We start from the raw sequence: 17,261 nt of genomic DNA on the forward strand, positions 1-17,261 counted from the left end.
ACTGTTCAGTGCATAAGTTTGGGAAAGGTGAACTGAGGCTTGTACCCAGGTTGGGTTATTTTTTTCTTCAGATAAACTTTTTGGTCTCTTATCGCTTATCGATAAGTCTGGGGAAGCGGCGGTTAATTGTCGGCTTAATGACGTTGTTGCTCAAGAGTGGGCGCACGTTCCAGTTTTCAGCGCATCGGAGCTCCATTCAGCTGGAAGCTCACCACTCCACCAAACTTTCAATTTGTTGAGGTGGTCTTTTCGACAGACATCAATGAAGGAGAGATAATTCCCGTGACTACCAAAGACAAAGCCTCGCTCCCAATCGTCCCAGGATGCCACCAAAGAGAGCACAAGCTGCTCAGGCAGCTGAGGCTACTGACTTTGTCCACCCGGCAGCTGGGCATGCTAAGAAGAAGAAGTACGGCATTCTACATTGGCTACCCAAATACCAGCCAAGACTTAAAACTGCAAGTATTGACATGAGTATGCAGAGCCCCAAGTCCATATGGTATCGAACCAATATGGATCTTCTATGCTTTTCTTTCCGTCAACATGCTGTCGGCTCTTTTCGCCCCGATTCAAGACTGCGACGAGACCTTCAACTACTGGGAGCCCACCCACTATCTTAGCCATGGCTACGGCCTTCAAACCTGGGAGTACTCTCCAGAGTTTTCAATCAGAAGCTGGCTCTACATTGGCCTACACGCAATAGTTGGAAACATTCGCAGGCTTCTCCCACAGACGACTAAGGTGAAACTCTGGTCTGTATAAGCTCGCCCTTTTCAAAAGCTAACCATATCTCCAATAGCTCGACGAATTCTACTTTGTCCGATATGTACTCGCCTTCGGCTGCGCCCTATGCCAAACTTTACTGTTCAGAGTCATCAGCCTTTCCCTCAATGTGAGAGTTGGGATCTTCTTTGTCTTGGCTCTCGCTACCAGCCCGGGCAACTTCCATGCCAGCACCGCCTTCCTTCCCTCTAGCTTTGCGATGTATATGTCTATGTTGGGTGCCGCTTCTTTCATGAATTGGAGAGGGGGACTGAAGACATCGCAAGGCATGTTTTGGTTCGCGGTTGGTGGTCTCATCGGTTGGCCATTCGCTGCGGCCTTGTGTGCGCCGTTCCTAGTCGAAGAGGGCATTTTCGCCCTTCTGAGTGACAAAGATCGACTCATTGAGGCCTTTATCCGAGTCGGAAGGGGTGTGACTGCTGCAGTCGTCATTGTTGTAGGTGGCACATCTTTACGCTCTTGTCTAGTCAAGTACTAAAAATCTAGGCGGTCGACACGGTCATCAACACATTCTTCTACAAGAAGATTGAGGTCATCCCCTGGAATATCATCAAGTACAATATCTTCTCTTCAAGCGGTGGGCCTAACCTCTACGGAACGGAGCCATGGACATTCTACTTCAAAAATTTGGCACTGAACTTCAATATCTGGTTTATTTTGGCCCTGGCTTCCTTGCCACTCTTCATCTTGCAGAAGCTGATCGCGCCGTCTGGGCGGGGTTTTCAGTCCGGACTACGAACCATCGTTTTCCTTGCGCCATTCTACATGTGGCTTGGGGTTTTCACCTTGCAGCCACACAAGGAAGAGCGATTCATGTACCCTGCGTACCCTTTCCTCGCTTTGAACGCCGCTATCGCAACACACATCCTCCTTGGTGCAATTGGCAACCCCAACCCTGGATCACTTGCTAGCAAGATTCCTGCGCGTCTGAAGCTCTTTGTTTTGATAACAACCGGCCTCCTGGCCATTGATGTGAGCATTGCCAGAATCGTCGGTATCTATTCGGCCTATCACGCGCCTCTATCCCTCTATAAGCCCCTAGGCGCCGGCGTCACAGGAGAGATCGGCACAGTGGGTGGCCGAGAGGACAATGTGTGCTTTGGCAAGGAGTGGTACCGATTTCCGACTTCATATTTCCTGCCTCGGGATATGCACGCCAAATTCATCCGATCCGAGTTCCGGGGCCTACTGCCTGGCGAATTCTCAGAAGCGAGGACGGGCTTTGGATTCTGGAGCGGAACCTGGCTGCCGGCAATCGGCATGAATGACCGCAATGAAGAAGACCTGGGCAAATACGTAGACATAAGGATGTGTTCCTTCCTAGTGGACACTCAGTATCCCTTGAATGCAGAGAAAGGCTTGTCTTTGCCACCGAATGAGCCAGACTACATTGCGGATTCCGAAAACTGGGACATCGTCAAGTGTGTTCCATTCCTCGATGCCGCCAATACGAGCTTCCTTCCAAGGGCACTTTGGCTGCCGGATTGGGATATCATCCCGGAGAAGTACCGGCGCAAGTGGGGCAGGCATTGTCTACTCCAGCGGAAGAGGAAATAATGATGAGATGAATGAATGATCAATGGGCAATGATACCTCACATTTCTGTGCAGTGTGAGTGCGGTCATAGTGTAGAAACAATGTAAATTTATTTGATAGACACTCAAATGTTTCCACTGAAGGCTTTTGGCATATAATTGCAATTTCTCAAGACTGCTGCATCTGGTTCCATTAGCAAGTGGAAGTCACTTGTATTGCTCACAGAAATCATATAATTAGCAGATTAATACGACTCGAGATAATTAGATCTCCATTAGCCCTAGTGCCTCGCTCTCACTAGCACTGTTCCCAACTCGCTTCTTAGTTGTTGGCAGTATCTCCGTTATAGTAGTGAATCTGGCAATCAGTCAATGATACAATGTTTAATAGCTTTTCAGGCGAAGGGGGTACTAGTTTCTTACCGTCTGGTCTGCACATCCTGCCGGTGTTTGGTACGCATACGCACCCGTGTTGATGAACAGAGCCTGCCCCTTGCACACAAGCCAAGCAGCCAGGTTCTGGCGCTTCACCTCCGGTGTGCTCCACGTCACGGCGTCGCCCTGGAACGCAAACGTGCCGAATGTGTTCTTGGTGGTGTTGAACCAGGTTGCCAGTGCCCGCTGCGTGAAGTCGTCTGGCTTCTCGACGTTCATGTATAAGGGGTTGCCGCCCGAGCTCTCCACCAGCTGGCCGTCTACAATGTTGAACTGACCCGCCGTCCGATAGTCCTCAATCAGTGCCGTCCCGGGCTCGTTGGCGGGCTTGGTCTGCAGATATTTGTGGAAGTTCGGTGATGCGACCGCCCGGATCCAGTACTGCCCCTTTTGTAACGTCGTCGGGGTTGGTGCCCGGGGCGCTACGGCCGTGGGTTCACGAACATGCTTCTGGGGAGGCAGAGGAGGGGGGGTGTAAGGAGCATCGGGGACGAATGTGTACGTCACGCCACCAATGACCGTCACGGTCGGTTGGAGAGGCGGCGGCGCAGTTGGAGGCGAGGTAGGTGCTGGCGTAAGATAGGTTATATATGTGGTTACGACTGTCGGTTGCGGACCCCCTACTGTCACGGTGGTGCGCTGAGTTTCGGTCACGATGGGTACATCGGGGACACCAGGGAGAGGCTCGTCGAGGTTTCCTGGGACGCATTGAGAATACCAGGGACTAGTTGGTTGTTAATCACGCCTATCAAAGCGACGTATTGTTTGATAGGCAACTCACTTTCCAAACGTGCAGACCATGGCTGTCGGGCAAGCTGTCGGCCCTTTGTAGTTCTCTCCGCCACCTATGCAAATCGGTCAGTGAGAGCAAATTCACGAGAAACAGAACGGTATTTATTGCCCACATTGACCCCAAGAAGTCTGTACCTGGCTTCTCTGAGCTGCAACTGATGCTGCTAACAGCAGAATCCGCGTCAAAGTAGCGCCCGCCATGAGATGAATTGAAGTTTCTGATAGATATGCTGAACCTACAAGTCTTGATGACCAAGAATAAAATATTGAGAAATAGATTTTTTGTCTCAATGTGCATATGCCCAAACGTGCTGCCACAGACTTCGAGAAACCAGGATCTTGTGAACGAGTCCAGAGGCCTGGTCCAGGCACACTTTATTTACCAAGCTCATCCTTGCTATCTCTTCCTCTATCGGGATTATCGGTAAACATATGGCAACGAGGCCCCCATGTTTATCATAGCAGAACAGCCGACGACTTCTGTGGTGATCCTATTTCGGGTACTCGTGGTTGAATTACATCAACTAGTGCGGGCTGGTGACTGAGCTGTCGACCGGTCCGGAATATCAAAGCAATATAGATAATCTGAACTGGCTTAGCAGATTACGGACTTATTGAACTAGTCGTTTTAGGATACAAGGATTTCTGGCTCGTCCCCTGAAGGCTGGAGATCCGCCCGTAACTCAGAATCAGGCTGAATAGTCTGGCTGGGAGACATGGCGATAAGCCATAGGATGCCGCCAGAACAAGGGCTGGCGGCAATTTGACAAAGCGATTAGCTCACAGTTCTTGGATTATATCAAGTTCATTATAGCTTTATGGCTGGTCAAAATTCGAAAAATCTGGTGGAAGATTGGCGACCAGTGTCGTGGACAAGGGCAGCATGCAAGATCAAGATGCAATGGCAGGTTTTATATATTAGCATCTAGTTTAATTCTCCGACCCGCGTAACTGGTAAAAGCAGAACTAAACCATTGTCGAATCACGGGCTCTCAACCGCCGTTGGGTTGAACGGTACAATATAGCCGGCTGCTAATTTTGTTCCACATTGTGATTACTTCACCGAGCAATGCATGATGTTTACAAAACAACTTCGGGATATACGGACACCAGGTCCGACTTCGCAAGTCACATGCTTTACTTGCCAAGATGTATAATAACGACATGAATTCTCCAGAGGCACGAACATTGAGAAAAACATGTAGGAAGTGGTGAAACTTGAGCAAAATAAATTTCGAAGTTCAGCTACCTATCTTCTTCCAGAAACAAGCATTATGTTGAGCATAGATGGCAAAATAACTGCAGCTGTCCTTGCTTATTTTAAACGATCAGTGCATTAATTAGAATTAGTGTACTTGATAAGTTGACCGAAACTGAGGATGTTGTGACAATAAATGTTGGCGACATCCAATTTTGAGGTTATGATCTCAGCTTCCAGTCGAAGAACTCAGCTATCCACAGCCAACCAAATAGACAAGGGATGGTGGCCAGGAGCACCCACCACAGCTCAATCGTTACGCGAGATCTAGCCCAACGTTTCCATATCGTATTCAAGTCTCGTCGGTGCGTGCACACGCTGGTTCCGTAAACCAAGCAGCCGAGACCTGGTCTTGACTCGCACTCGACATGCTCCCGCCGTCGTTGCATAAGGAGACTACAGGTTGATATCAGTATTGTGAACGTCGATGTAGTATCTATGAGAAAGGGGGCAACGCACGCTACACTGCCTCTACAGAAGCGCAAGTCGCTTCCCAGGTCGCAGCGGATGTTGTTCGGACACTCGAGGTGCAGCATTCTCCTCTCTACGAGCCATTCTACTTTGAGCCTGACACCGGTGTCGACGAGGCTGTAGAAATGGCGACTTGTGTGTTTGAGAGAGAGTGCATCCGGGTAGATGAGGCGCTTGCTGATGAGGAGATGGATTTCGGTCGGCAGGCTAGCGAATGTCGCCAGCCGTTTCCTCCCGGAGCCGGAGCCGGTGTCTGACGGGCAGTCTAGCGGATCAAGTGCCACCAATTTGGCGGGCGCCGGAGTGGCGAAACGGGACCGGAAGGCGGAGGGCATGGGGGATGGCTGTACAGCACTCCAACACAAAGAAGATATACTTCAATAAAGGCTGCGAACTACTCCGAATATGGTATATTAAGTACTCGAAGGAAGCTTGAAGCATTCGCATCGACGATGGCTACCACAGACACGAGAGACTGCAAAGGAGGGTCGGTAGATTTGTATTCCTTGGTTGCCTTCCCAGTGGACAGAGACCCCTGGTGGCAGCGGCGGTGGTGGCGCATTAGGGGCCCCATTCGAGCTGTTCACCTGAACGCCGCCCGATTAGCGGTGGGCGCCTCTGTAAACGACAGCCTACAAGCCCCATCATAGGCAACAGAATTCAGGTGGTCTGCTGAATATGTACACCTCCGCCGGGGTATTTATTGTTAATTAGGCGAGTGATCACGACTCTACAAACAAGGGGATTGCTACTTTTGTCAAGGCCAGTGGGGCTATAGAAATAAACAGAAGCTTCGAAGCCTTAATCAGGTAACGCGATCCTTGTTTTTTCAGTATCTTCACCCTTGACGAACTAACAATAAATACCCCGGCGGAGGTGTAGATGCCTGACATCACATACCTAGGTACAAGATTGGAATAGTCACAACCATCAAGAAACTGTGTCATTTCAGAATTCAACAGCAAGGACTCAAGCTGCTACTGCTTTTGGGGACTTCTCACTCTCGAATGCTCAGTTCTTGGCTTTGGTCGCAAGTCGCCACCCATCTGTGCTTCTCGGTATTCTTGTTTTAGGCAGAGATCACCAAGCGACTGGATACCTAATTGTGTCTATCTTTATCAGCAAAAGAACTCGAGAAAACCAGGGCAGTGTCTACAGCTGACCCAAAGTGTATTTATCTTCATTTGAGTCCCTTTCCGGGAAGCAAGTGATTGTTTGAGCCAAAGGGAGCTCGACGGACTCTTGTGTCAGGGACCATTGTACTCCTCCGCCAGGACCATGTGAATTCATTTGTCAAGGGCCACGATGCTAAATGACGAGACTTGATGATACTTATTGAGGTCTTGAAGATTCTGTTTATTACTGCCTAGGTATAGTCCCACCAACTTCTGTAAAGGTAGTAATCTCTCATCTAGGAGGTGTTGATACCTACTCTTGACGCATCAACAGTTATTACCGGCTGGGGAGTAGGTAGGGAGTAGCCGCCTAGGGTCTGATACTGTACTGTACGTACTGTAAAGGTGTACCTGATTATGGTTAAGCCGACTACATGATGACAATGGCAGGCTTCCTGACTGGTTGGATCTTATCACGTGGAACCGTGACTCTCCTAGTTTTTAGCGCGTTTCGCGGGGTCTGCTGGCGGTTGCATCGCTGGTCTAGGCAGTTGTCGTGTGTGAGTGTGAGTGTGTGAGTCGTGACGCAGTCGAGAACGCGAATAAAAATCTCACCTCACCCTCTCTCTCCTTTTCGCTCCTTTCGAGATCGGGATGCATCGTCGTCATAGATGCCGAAATGGCGACTGCCATGCGACCACACGATAGCGACAGAGACAGCGACAGCGACAGCGATTATGGCTACGATCTATCTGCCGAAGACGAACAATTTCTTTTCGCCACTGTTGCCAGCACTTCCTCCAGCCATGTTAACCAAGAAGCAAACGACAACAACAACTTGTTCTCCCTGTCATTAGGACAGCGAAAGCACATAGATGATCTCGACATTGTGCTCGATCGCTCGTTAGAAACCGATTACACTAGAAGGGCATCGCCCAAGTTCAACGACATTGGCGCAATCTCCATTCACAGCCATGCCCCAGATCTTCTCAGCACCCCCAAGGGCAAAGCCCCTATCATGGGCATTGCAAGAACCGACAGTGTTGGCGAATTTGCTGAGAAGACTACTCCGAGATCGACACCCACTGTCAATCCGGTGGATGACATCAGTTACCCGGATTGTAAGCTCCATTTGCCCCGTCTCTGCCACGAAGTTGTTCTGACTGACCCTGAAGCGCTTAGTGGGCAAAGCCTTATCGCAACTCCCACCTGAAGTGACGATACCGTTACCTCCCGAGCCAGAATCTTCTCTTGACACGCGCTCGCCACTTCTACGTTTCCGCACCTATCCAAAGAAGCCGCTCTCCGTGTCTGACCTCACTGCTGGCGCATGGTGTGAATTGCAGTACGAATACACCTTGACCTTCCTACCGGGCGGGAAGAAAACAAGGACTGCAGCCATGAAAGAGGGTACGAAAATACACAAAGCTCTAGAAGACGAAGTGCACGAGACTGTACAAGTTGAAGTTGCATCGAAAGAGGACGTGTTCGGCTTGAAATTATGGAATATCATACAAGGGTTGCGGACCCTGAGAGCGACAGGCCTCACTCGTGAGCTTGAAGTATGGGGTTTGGTGGAGGGGAATGTCGTCAATGGTCTCATTGATGGGTTGAGTTATCAGAATCCGAATCCGGAGTCTGAAGGACAATTGAGTGGCAATAACAATGAGGAAGAGCGGGATCAGACAAAGATTACCACATTCTTCTCTCAAGATCCAAAGACGGACGAGATTCCCTCACGCAAGATATATCTTGTCGATGTCAAGACTCGATACGCTCAAACACTCCCCGAAGGACCCCAATTACGCCCTACCAAAGTTCAGCTCTTTCTCTATCACCGATTTCTGTCTGATATGGCATCTGGTCAGCTCGACTTTCTTCATGTATACAGGCGGTACGGCCTTGATCCAGACGGAGAGTTCTCAGATTCGTTCATTGCGCAAATCGGCAGCCTTCATGATGAGGTCTTTACGGAATCGGCATCTTCGGCAACCAGTCACAGCCAAGACTCTGACTCATCGATGAAAGCACCCGAGGCAGATAGCGTACGCTACGGGACTCTGCGACAGCTCACAACTCTCCTGCAAGAAGAATTGCACTTGACCTTTCCCCAGGGAGCTGATAGCGTTGGTCCATTTGTGACGGTCGAGTACCGCTCTCGTCGTCGGAGGAGTTCCGACGAAAGTGATGAGTCCGACAAGGACACTCAGGGGAAGATTATTGGGAAAAACGTCATGCCAGTCGACCAAGAAGCGCTGGAACTATATCTACAGGAGAACATGCAGTGGTGGCAAGGGCAGCGGCCGGCAAAGGGCGTTGACATCGAGGAGGCCAACAAATGTCGAAGTTGCGAGTTCAATGAACGCTGTACCTGGAGAAGAGATATCGACGAGGGAAATCTGAGAAGAGTTAGGGAGAAACTGGCCGCTCGTGCTGTCCCAGACGAGGGAAAATTGCAAAGGAGCTCGCAAGGGAGAAGGACGAGGAGTACTGCGACGCCGGAAATATAACCAAATATACAAGCGAACTGAAATATCATTACGACAATGACCTATATGGTCGGAGACACGCAGAACATTGGAACGACTGTCCTTGATCTGGAAGGCTTTGTAGCGAGAGACGCGGTGACCAGCAACAGTGTTGGCCAGTTCCTCATGAGAGTACACGGACGAGGAAGGCAAATGCCTGATTTCTCAATACTATCGAATATGTATCAACGGACTATTTGATTCATTCAACAGCCGTTACGGTACTTTGACATAGATACCCCATTCATCCTTGTTTCTATGTGCCCGTTTAGGCTTTATCTTTTGTCATAATGACAGCTCAAATACACTTGCGATTACTCAACGTGAGCAACCCAACTCCCAAACTGACTACAACCACCCGCATTCTATGTCAATTGACCTAGTTGCTGTTTTGCATGGCTTGAATGGAGGCAACGCTGCCTCCGCCAACGATATAAGGCACACCCTTACCAGCAGCTAGCTCGTCACTGGGATTGGCCGCCTCTCTTGCTCCCCTTTCTCCCCAGCCGCCACCACCAGGCGTCATGATGACCATGCGATCTCCAGGTCGGGCAACTATGGAGTTCTTCGGCCCCAGATTGATGACTCGGTCCTCTCCGTTCGGCAGCTTCTTGATGAACAAGTTCACACCGACCGCGCCAGGCTTGCCGCCATGCATACCGTACGGCGCGTGCACTCTCCTGTCCGACAGGATGGCGGCGGACAGGTGCTCGCGGAACTCAATGTCGCGGATGCAGCCCTCGCCGCCCTTGTAGTGGCCGTCACCACCGCTTCCGTGGCGCAGGCTGAACTCCCGGACCAGGCAGGGATATCGCCTCTCGAAGATCTCGGCGTCTGTGATGCGGGTGTTGGTCATGTGGACATGCACGCCGTCCGTGCCGTCCCAACCGGGTCCAGCCCCGGCGCCTCCAGCGAGCGTCTCATAGTAGCCGTACCCGGGAGTGTATTTGCCGTCCGCGTCGAGCTTGGAGCTCTTGCCGAAGGTGAGGTTGTTCAGGCACCCCTGACTTGCGGCGCAGGAGTCGAAGCAGCGGAGGATGACATCGGTGACTCGCTGTGAGGTGACACAGTTGCCGCCTACAACTGCTGCTTCGGCGCTGGGAGAGAGCAGGGTACGAGGTGGCATGATGACGTTGATAGGTGTCAGGCAGCCTTGGTTTAGGGGGATGTCTTCCTTTACGAGGCAGCGTAGGACGTAGATGATTGCTGAGTAGGTGACAGATGTCGGGGCGTTTGTGCTTCCTAAATGGCTGTTAATTACTGAAGAGAGGACGGTGTTGCAAAGCGCTGCTCACCATAGACTTCAGGTCCGGTTCCGGTGAAGTCAAAGTCCGCGGTGCCATTCTCGCCATTGATAGTGATCTTCAAATGAATAGGGCTACCATCATCCATATACTCAGTGGCCTCAAGGGGCTGGCCGTCAAACTTGACGTACGTTTCTTTCAGGAGGCGACGCACTGCAAGTTCGGCGTTCTGTTGGATGGCTTTCATGTAGAACTGGTACATGTTAACCAACTTATGCTAAAGGAAGATCGTGCCAGGCTTACCAAAACAGTTTCCAGGCCATATTCACCAACTAGCTGGCCGATTAAGTTGATACCCTTTTGATTAGCACCAGTCTGAGCACGAAGATCAGCCAAGTTGTCCGATAAGTTTCGGGCACCACTGCATCCCGGATACTGGGCCGGCTTCTCAAGAAGATGACGGCGCATCGCGTCCTCATTGAAGACGCCTTCCTCGACAAGCTTGACTGCTTGGATGGTAGCACCCTCTTGCCACAGCTCAGTGGAGTTGGGTGGCAACGAGCCTGCAGAGATTCCTCCGATATCCGCGTGATGGCCTCTGGAGGCGACATAGAAGACAATCTTGCCATTACTGAAGAACGGCGTGATGACCGTAATGTCGGGCAGATGAGTACCGCCACAGACTGCTGGGTATTAGCAAAGGTTGACGACGCCAGAACGATTGACATACTAGGATGGTTGGACACTAGGACATCGCCCTCCTTGAGATTGCCTTTCCAATGCTCGTGCTGCCAAAGCACTGCATATTGCATGCTTCCGAGATGTACGGGGACATGAGGAGCTAAACGTTTTAGCCTTTTCGATCACATTAGAGAGTTCTCCAGGAGAAAGTACCATTTGCAACAAGTCTTCCGTCTTCTGAGAACAGAGCACAGGAAAAGTCCAGTCGCTCCTTGATATTGGTGCTGACACTAGTCTTTTGCAGGGTCCTACCCATTTGCTCTGCAATGCCCATGAAACGATGCCCGAATACAGACAGTTGGACTGGATCAAGGACCGGTCCTGAAGCCAGGCCATTGCCCGAGGCTGAAGAGTCCATGTCAATGACAACGTGTTGCTTAAGGGCTGTAGCAGTGGCATTGGGGGTAATGAGGATAGTCTGGGTATCATCGATGATCATCGCTGGACCCATGACTTGGTTGCCGGAGTGAAGCGAATTGAGAAGATATACCGGCGTCTTCTGCCAGCCCATACCCTCGAAGTAGACATCCTTCACCATCTGAACAGCCTTCTCTGAAGCAGCAGAGAGGGCGGTGGTGTTCATCTCCTGCGCAGGAACGGTCACGTTCGATCCAGCCCTGCTCTTACCGACAGCACGGATGCGGACGTCACCGACATAGACCTCACGAGGCATGGTGAAGCCAAACTCTTGCTTATGACGCTCAATAAATCTAGCTGCAAAGTCCCAGTCGTCACCCTGCTGAGAGATCATGATTAGAGTGTCGGAGCCACCGTAGTGCATGTGAAGATACAGCTCGTACTCTACGATTGTATCCTCGTCGAGACCTTGGCTCTTCAATTCTCTTTCTGCCTTGTCTCGTAACTCAGAGGCGGTGCTCTTGATCGATGGCAGATTTTCATCATCAAATACACAGGCCAAAGGCGCTTGCACATCGGCAACAATATCGGCCAAGGCCATGCCATAGGCGGACAAGATGGAGCTGAAGCGGTGCAGGATGACACGGCTGATACCCAACGCAGATGCAATAGAGCAAGCGTGCTGACCGCCAGCACCACCGAAGACAGCTAAGTCGTGGTGTGCGGCATCGTGACCACGGGCTTCTGTCAACGTTCGAATCGGTCGGCACATACTCTCATTAGCCACACGGAGGAAACCGAGAGCTACCTCCTCCGAGGTTAGCTTAGAAGTTCCAGTTGGAAGATCGGCGTTAACATCGGCTGTGAGCTTTTCAAAGTGCTTGCGAGTAACGAGGACATCAAGTGGCTCGTTCTCATGTTCGCCAAAAATCTGGGGAAAGTACTCAGGCACCAGGCGACCTAAGAAGAGATTTGCGTCGGTGACAGTAAGCGGTCCACCTTTGCGATAACAGGCAGGACCTGGGTGAGCCCCTGCGCTCTCTGGGCCGACCTTAAAGAGTCCATTTGACCAGAAAAGTCGAGAACCACCGCCAGCTGCGACTGTGTTGATGTCAAGCTGCGGAGTCTGTAGGGCGATTCCTGCGGTGGTTGTTTCGAAGATGTGCTCATAGGAGCCAGCATATCTAGATACATCTAGAGGAGATATCAGCTGAGACATATGGCATTTTTGAAGTTGACACCATACCTGTTGATGTGCCACCCATATCGAAACCAATGATGGGCTTTGCTGACTCCTTGTCGTAGGAAGTCTGTGCATACCCTACAACACCACCAGCAGGACCTGACAGGATCGCACGGAGACCAGAAAACTTGCGGAAATTGACGAGACCACCGTCACTTTGCATGAAATCGCACCTTGTGCTTGAAGAGTCTTCTAGTTGGCCGATGAAACCTTTCCGGAAGCCCGCAAGGTACTTCTGGATTAGAGGAGTAAGATAAGCATCTGCAGTTGCAGACTGCCCTCGAGGCACCATCTTGATCTACTCAATTCAGTCAGTAGATGCTCGAGAGTCACTGGGGTCATTTGTCCCTACCATTGGTTGCAGGAGCGAGCTGATGGAGACGCTCATACCCATCTCTTCCGCAATTTTGGCAACTGCGAGTTCATGGTCTGGATAAGTGTAGCTATGCATGAAACAGACACTTAAACTCCTGAAGCCCTCATCGTAGAGGCTCTGGATTTTCTTGCGCACATCTGCAAGGTCTGGCTTCTGCATGATGCGCACGACCTCCTTCGACAGGCCGACAATGAGATTGGGATCTGAGCTGGCATCTACAACCTTCCTCTCCGGATCCTCTGTAAACCCCTCCAGTGTCACTCGTTCGTCGATTTCAATGACCTTCTCATACAGGACTCCCGGTTTGGAGACAGTCAGATCGAAGATGTCTGGTCGGGCCTGATTGCCTATAACGAGGAGATCCCTGAAGCCCTTTGTTATAAGAAGGGCGGATCTTTCACCCTTTCTTTCAAGAAGTGCATTTGTCGCAACTGTTGTGCCCATACGGATGCTAGAGACGGCAGACACGTCGATAGGCTGCCCGCGGGGAACGGGTTTGTCAAGTGCTCTCTCGAGCACCCGACGAATACCTTCCGTTGGCGCATCAGGATAGTTCTGGGGATCGACTGAGAGAAGCTTCAGGACGATGTCGTCCTCCTTGCCAGGAACAATGGCATGGACGTCTGTGAATGTGCCGCCGCGATCGATGGCAATCTGGATGCCCGCCGTCCTCGGCGCATCTAAGCTTCCCATTGTTTGTTGTTTGTTAAATTGGGAAGGGGGTATTCTACCGGAACAAAAAGGGAATTCGCAGAAGAACAACAAAAACAGTGTATTCTAATTCAGTTCAATTATATTGCAACGAAGTCGATCATCTATTGCGAAACTCATCCAGAAACATCCTCATGGCATAGGCCCCGCCGTCGGACTCGATGACCGATCTGGAGCTGTCAATCACTACTGTCACACAGTGAGGAGCCAGGCTGACCATGAACGGGGGTAGACATGATTCTTTGCGGATGCAGGTATCCGCTGGATTTGTCCTGTCAGAGGCAGTTGCGCAGCAAGCCAGCAAACCGCACAGCTCCCCTCTCTAGTGTAGTGTAGCGCCCTGTAGATCAATTTTCTATCTAATAAGGCCGCCAGTCGATGGCGTGGATATTGGTGGCCATGGACGCTAAATTACTAGCTAGAGGACCCGGAAGCCTGTGCCACCTGGCCTACGATACCCTGCCTAGTTACGCCTCTCGGATGCTCGTGGGAACAAGTCATTATCAGGTATTCTGTGAAAGGTGATCCTCGTGAGCGGCCATCACTGCTGAGATTTATTTGGTCTATAAGCACACCTAAGTCTTCGGGAAACATTTACATATAATTGCAGTAGTATTAGTGAAAACATGCATACCTTGAAATGAATCATTGATTTGAGCATCGTTGTATTTTGTCAAGACTAGTTGAAATCCTTCTTTCTTATACCAGATTCAACGATGTAATGCATTCGATTGCTTGCAGTTAGGAGGCAAATGAACATTATTGGGGATTGAATTCTTAAATTTATTTCTCTATCGAAGGTTGAGAACCCTGACCGCATTACCACCCATGACCAAATCATAACTCTCGTCTCCCTCCTCTGGAAACACGTCTCGTGCCGCATCTCTATTTAATGTCATCGCTGGGAACGTCTTCCCTCCATCGAGAGGCGCGAAAAATGGATGGTCTGTCCCAAACATGACACGATCAACGCCACTGGCTTCAATCGCCGTCTTCAAGCCGACTTTGTCAAAGATGACACCGTCAAGATATATGTTGTTCCGCATGGCATCCCATAGAGTTCTCCGATCTGGTGTCAACCTCTCATCAGCTTCCCACTTCTTGTCATGCTCGATACACGCCTCGACACGCCCAGCAAGGAATGGCAAGCAGCCACCACTATGCGCTACAATTACCTGGAGTTCTGGAACAGCATCAAATGCTCCAGACAGGAACAGGCGTGTCATAGCGATAGTAGTCTCCATTGGAAATCCGAGGGAAAGGGGGAGAACCTGGCCATAATCTGACCCACGACTTCCCCATACAGGACCCGGTAGTCCATAATTAGGATGTAGGAATATTGGGAGAGAGTTCTCAGCCAGCGCCTTATATATAGGTATGAGCCTTGGATCATCGAGGCCCTCGCCTAGGCCGCCCGTGCCCATCACGATCCCTCGTGCTTGAGTTATCGTCTGCAACCGAGTGATCTCCGCCAAGATAACCGATTCAGGGGCACTTAAAGGCAAGGCCCCGAAGAAGAAAAGACGACCTGGATGTTGATTACAAATGTCATTTGTCGCATCATTTATATCCTGTGCAGTTTCCCCGGCCGTATCTGATGGAAGGAAGTCTAGCCAGGGATTGCCGAGCGATATGACTGAGATATCTATTTGGTGATGATCCATGAAAGAGATTTTCTCTGCGATGTCATAGTAGTGAGGATGCAATATTCGGCCAGGCGGTATTTTGGATGACCCAGCGTTACTTCCTGTGCTGTTGCTATTCTGGGGAGGTCGATTGCACAAGCATAGTTGGTTTGATGGAGGAAATGGTCGCACGTAAGGTATCTCGCTCCGTGACTTGAGGAGCTCAATGTATGCGTTCGGGTATAGATGAGTGTGTATATCAACCACTAGCTTTCGGCTGACCGCCCGTGATACTGATGCAGCAGGCGCAGCCATTCTCAAATCAGACAAGAAAGAAGGCTTCTACTGTAGGACAATGAGGTTGTCGACCTCGTGCGAAACAATGATCACGACCTGGAAATCTAAAGTCAGAATCGAATGAAACTCCGAAATCCTGAATGTTGTTGGGAGATCGAAGCTTTCACATGTAATGCCACTAGGATATCACATTAGCTATGGTATATCTCTAATTCTTCAGCATGACAAGCTCGTTCAGCGCTGCGCATGCGTGCATCCCTCGAGGTTGCCACTTACGGTTTGCTGCGGGCTGCAAGCAGCCCGTGGCGGCTTGTCAGCAACCGGGGGCCCTGAGATCAGCGGCGTAGCGGCAATTGCAGGCGCAAGTGGTGCGGAACGTGTACGGACGCACGTCGGATCTGATCCTAGTATGTTCGATGCAATCGAATGTTTCTTAGAATTCGGTGATCTAACCTTGAGATGAAATGTTTTATATCACCGATACCGATCGACCTCGATGTTCAATAAAGCCCATTCAAGAAGCTTCTTTGATTATCGACGGTCGGCTTGGACCTCATATCCAGCATGTCCCTATCTTGCTTTGAGTCGATCCTCAACTCATTCCGCTCCTTGAAATCGAAGAACCGGCCCACACCAACCGAACCCAAGATGCCACACTCAGTCTCGTCCGATGAAAACGTCGCCGAGCCGCCTTTCAAGATTGCCATCATTGGCGCAGGCATTGGTGGTTTAGCATTTGCAATCGGCTGTCTCAAACACAATGTTCCTTACACACTTTACGAATCTGCTCGTGAATACAGCATCGTAGGTGCTGGAGTCGGTCTTGGTCCAAATGCCCTCCGGGCTATGGATATGATCGACCCGAAGTTGCGAGCGATGTACAATGATATTTCTTCGGGCAACCTGACTCCAAACAAAGATCATGTCATGATGGATGCTCTCTATGCTGAGGACGGGTTTGGTGAGAAGCGCGGCTGGGTCCCAGCACCCTATGGTGCAGAATGCTATGATAGAACTAGTGCACACCGCAAAGACCTGCTGGATATCTTGACCAGCATGATACCTAGGGAGACCGTCCGGTTCAGCAAGAGAGTGAAGAGCATGGAACAGCTGGAAGACAAGGTTATCATCACTTTCGAGGACGGTGAGGTCGCTGAAGCCTCGGCTGTTATCGGCAGTGATGGTGCAAAGGGACCGACTAGAGGTTATGTCCTGGGAGACCGATGGCCCGAAGAAGTTTCAGCTACCTACAGCGGCAAATATGTCTACAGATCAATCATACCCATGAAGGATGCTCTTGAGATCCTAGGAGACCACGCGGGCGACGCCAAATCATTCATTGGCCACAATGTCAACTTTATCACATTCCCGATTTCACGAGGTACACAATGCAATCTAGTTGCTTTCAAGTTCACCGACGAGCCTTGGACTCACCATCAGTGGACGAAGCGGGTGACAAAAGAAGAAATGGTGGCAGATTTCGCAAAAGGGGTTGACAAGAGAATTGTGAAACTTCTCGACGTAAAATGCTCCCGATCTATCTGTTGAGGCCATTCAGATTCGCTAATAGTTTGGAACAATAGTGGGCAGATCCATTGCAATGGTCCCTCCATCATCATATGAACACCCCGACGTACTACAACGGCTTGATTTGTCTCTTAGGAGACTCTGCCCACGCCACGACACCTCATCAGGCCTCTGGAGCAGGACAATGCATTGAGGATGCTTTGGTTCTTTCAAACCTTCTAGG

The 17,261-nt window shown here is 50.4% G+C and overlaps 4 protein-coding genes across 4 annotated transcripts; 2 read left to right on the forward strand and 2 right to left on the reverse strand.

The window, feature by feature from the left end:
• Positions 1-543: 543 nt before the first annotated feature.
• UCRPA7_7002 (putative glycosyltransferase family 22 protein) lies at positions 544-2,340 on the forward strand (the record flags this gene model as incomplete). Its single annotated transcript, XM_007919537.1, has 3 exons — positions 544-741; positions 800-1,219; positions 1,270-2,340. The coding sequence occupies 3 exons, from the start codon at positions 544-546 to the stop codon at positions 2,338-2,340; spliced, it is 1,689 nt and encodes a 562-aa protein (XP_007917728.1).
• Positions 2,341-2,640: 300 nt separating this feature from the next.
• On the reverse strand, positions 2,641-3,554 carry UCRPA7_7003 (putative carbohydrate-binding module family 1 protein; the record flags this gene model as incomplete). Its single annotated transcript, XM_007919538.1, has 3 exons — positions 2,641-2,676; positions 2,742-3,477; positions 3,535-3,554. The coding sequence occupies 3 exons, from the start codon at positions 3,552-3,554 to the stop codon at positions 2,641-2,643; spliced, it is 792 nt and encodes a 263-aa protein (XP_007917729.1).
• A 5,742-nt stretch (positions 3,555-9,296) lies between these two features.
• On the reverse strand, positions 9,297-13,571 carry UCRPA7_7004 (putative 5-oxoprolinase protein; the record flags this gene model as incomplete). The annotated part of the gene is made up of 7 exons (XM_007919539.1): positions 9,297-10,159; positions 10,213-10,414; positions 10,465-10,844; positions 10,892-11,002; positions 11,056-12,453; positions 12,506-12,800; positions 12,855-13,571. The coding sequence occupies 7 exons, from the start codon at positions 13,569-13,571 to the stop codon at positions 9,297-9,299; spliced, it is 3,966 nt and encodes a 1,321-aa protein (XP_007917730.1).
• Positions 13,572-16,159: 2,588 nt separating this feature from the next.
• On the forward strand, positions 16,160-17,059 carry UCRPA7_7005 (putative mannitol 1-phosphate dehydrogenase protein; the record flags this gene model as incomplete). Its single annotated transcript, XM_007919540.1, has 1 exon — positions 16,160-17,059. The coding sequence occupies one exon, from the start codon at positions 16,160-16,162 to the stop codon at positions 17,057-17,059; it is 900 nt and encodes a 299-aa protein (XP_007917731.1).
• Between the last annotated feature and the right edge of the window lie 202 nt (positions 17,060-17,261).

The sequence above is a fragment of the Phaeoacremonium minimum genome, assembly GCF_000392275.1.
Source record: "Phaeoacremonium minimum UCRPA7 unplaced genomic scaffold PA7_03_scaffold_496, whole genome shotgun sequence".
In the NCBI taxonomy this organism is placed as follows: domain Eukaryota; kingdom Fungi; phylum Ascomycota; class Sordariomycetes; order Togniniales; family Togniniaceae; genus Phaeoacremonium; species Phaeoacremonium minimum.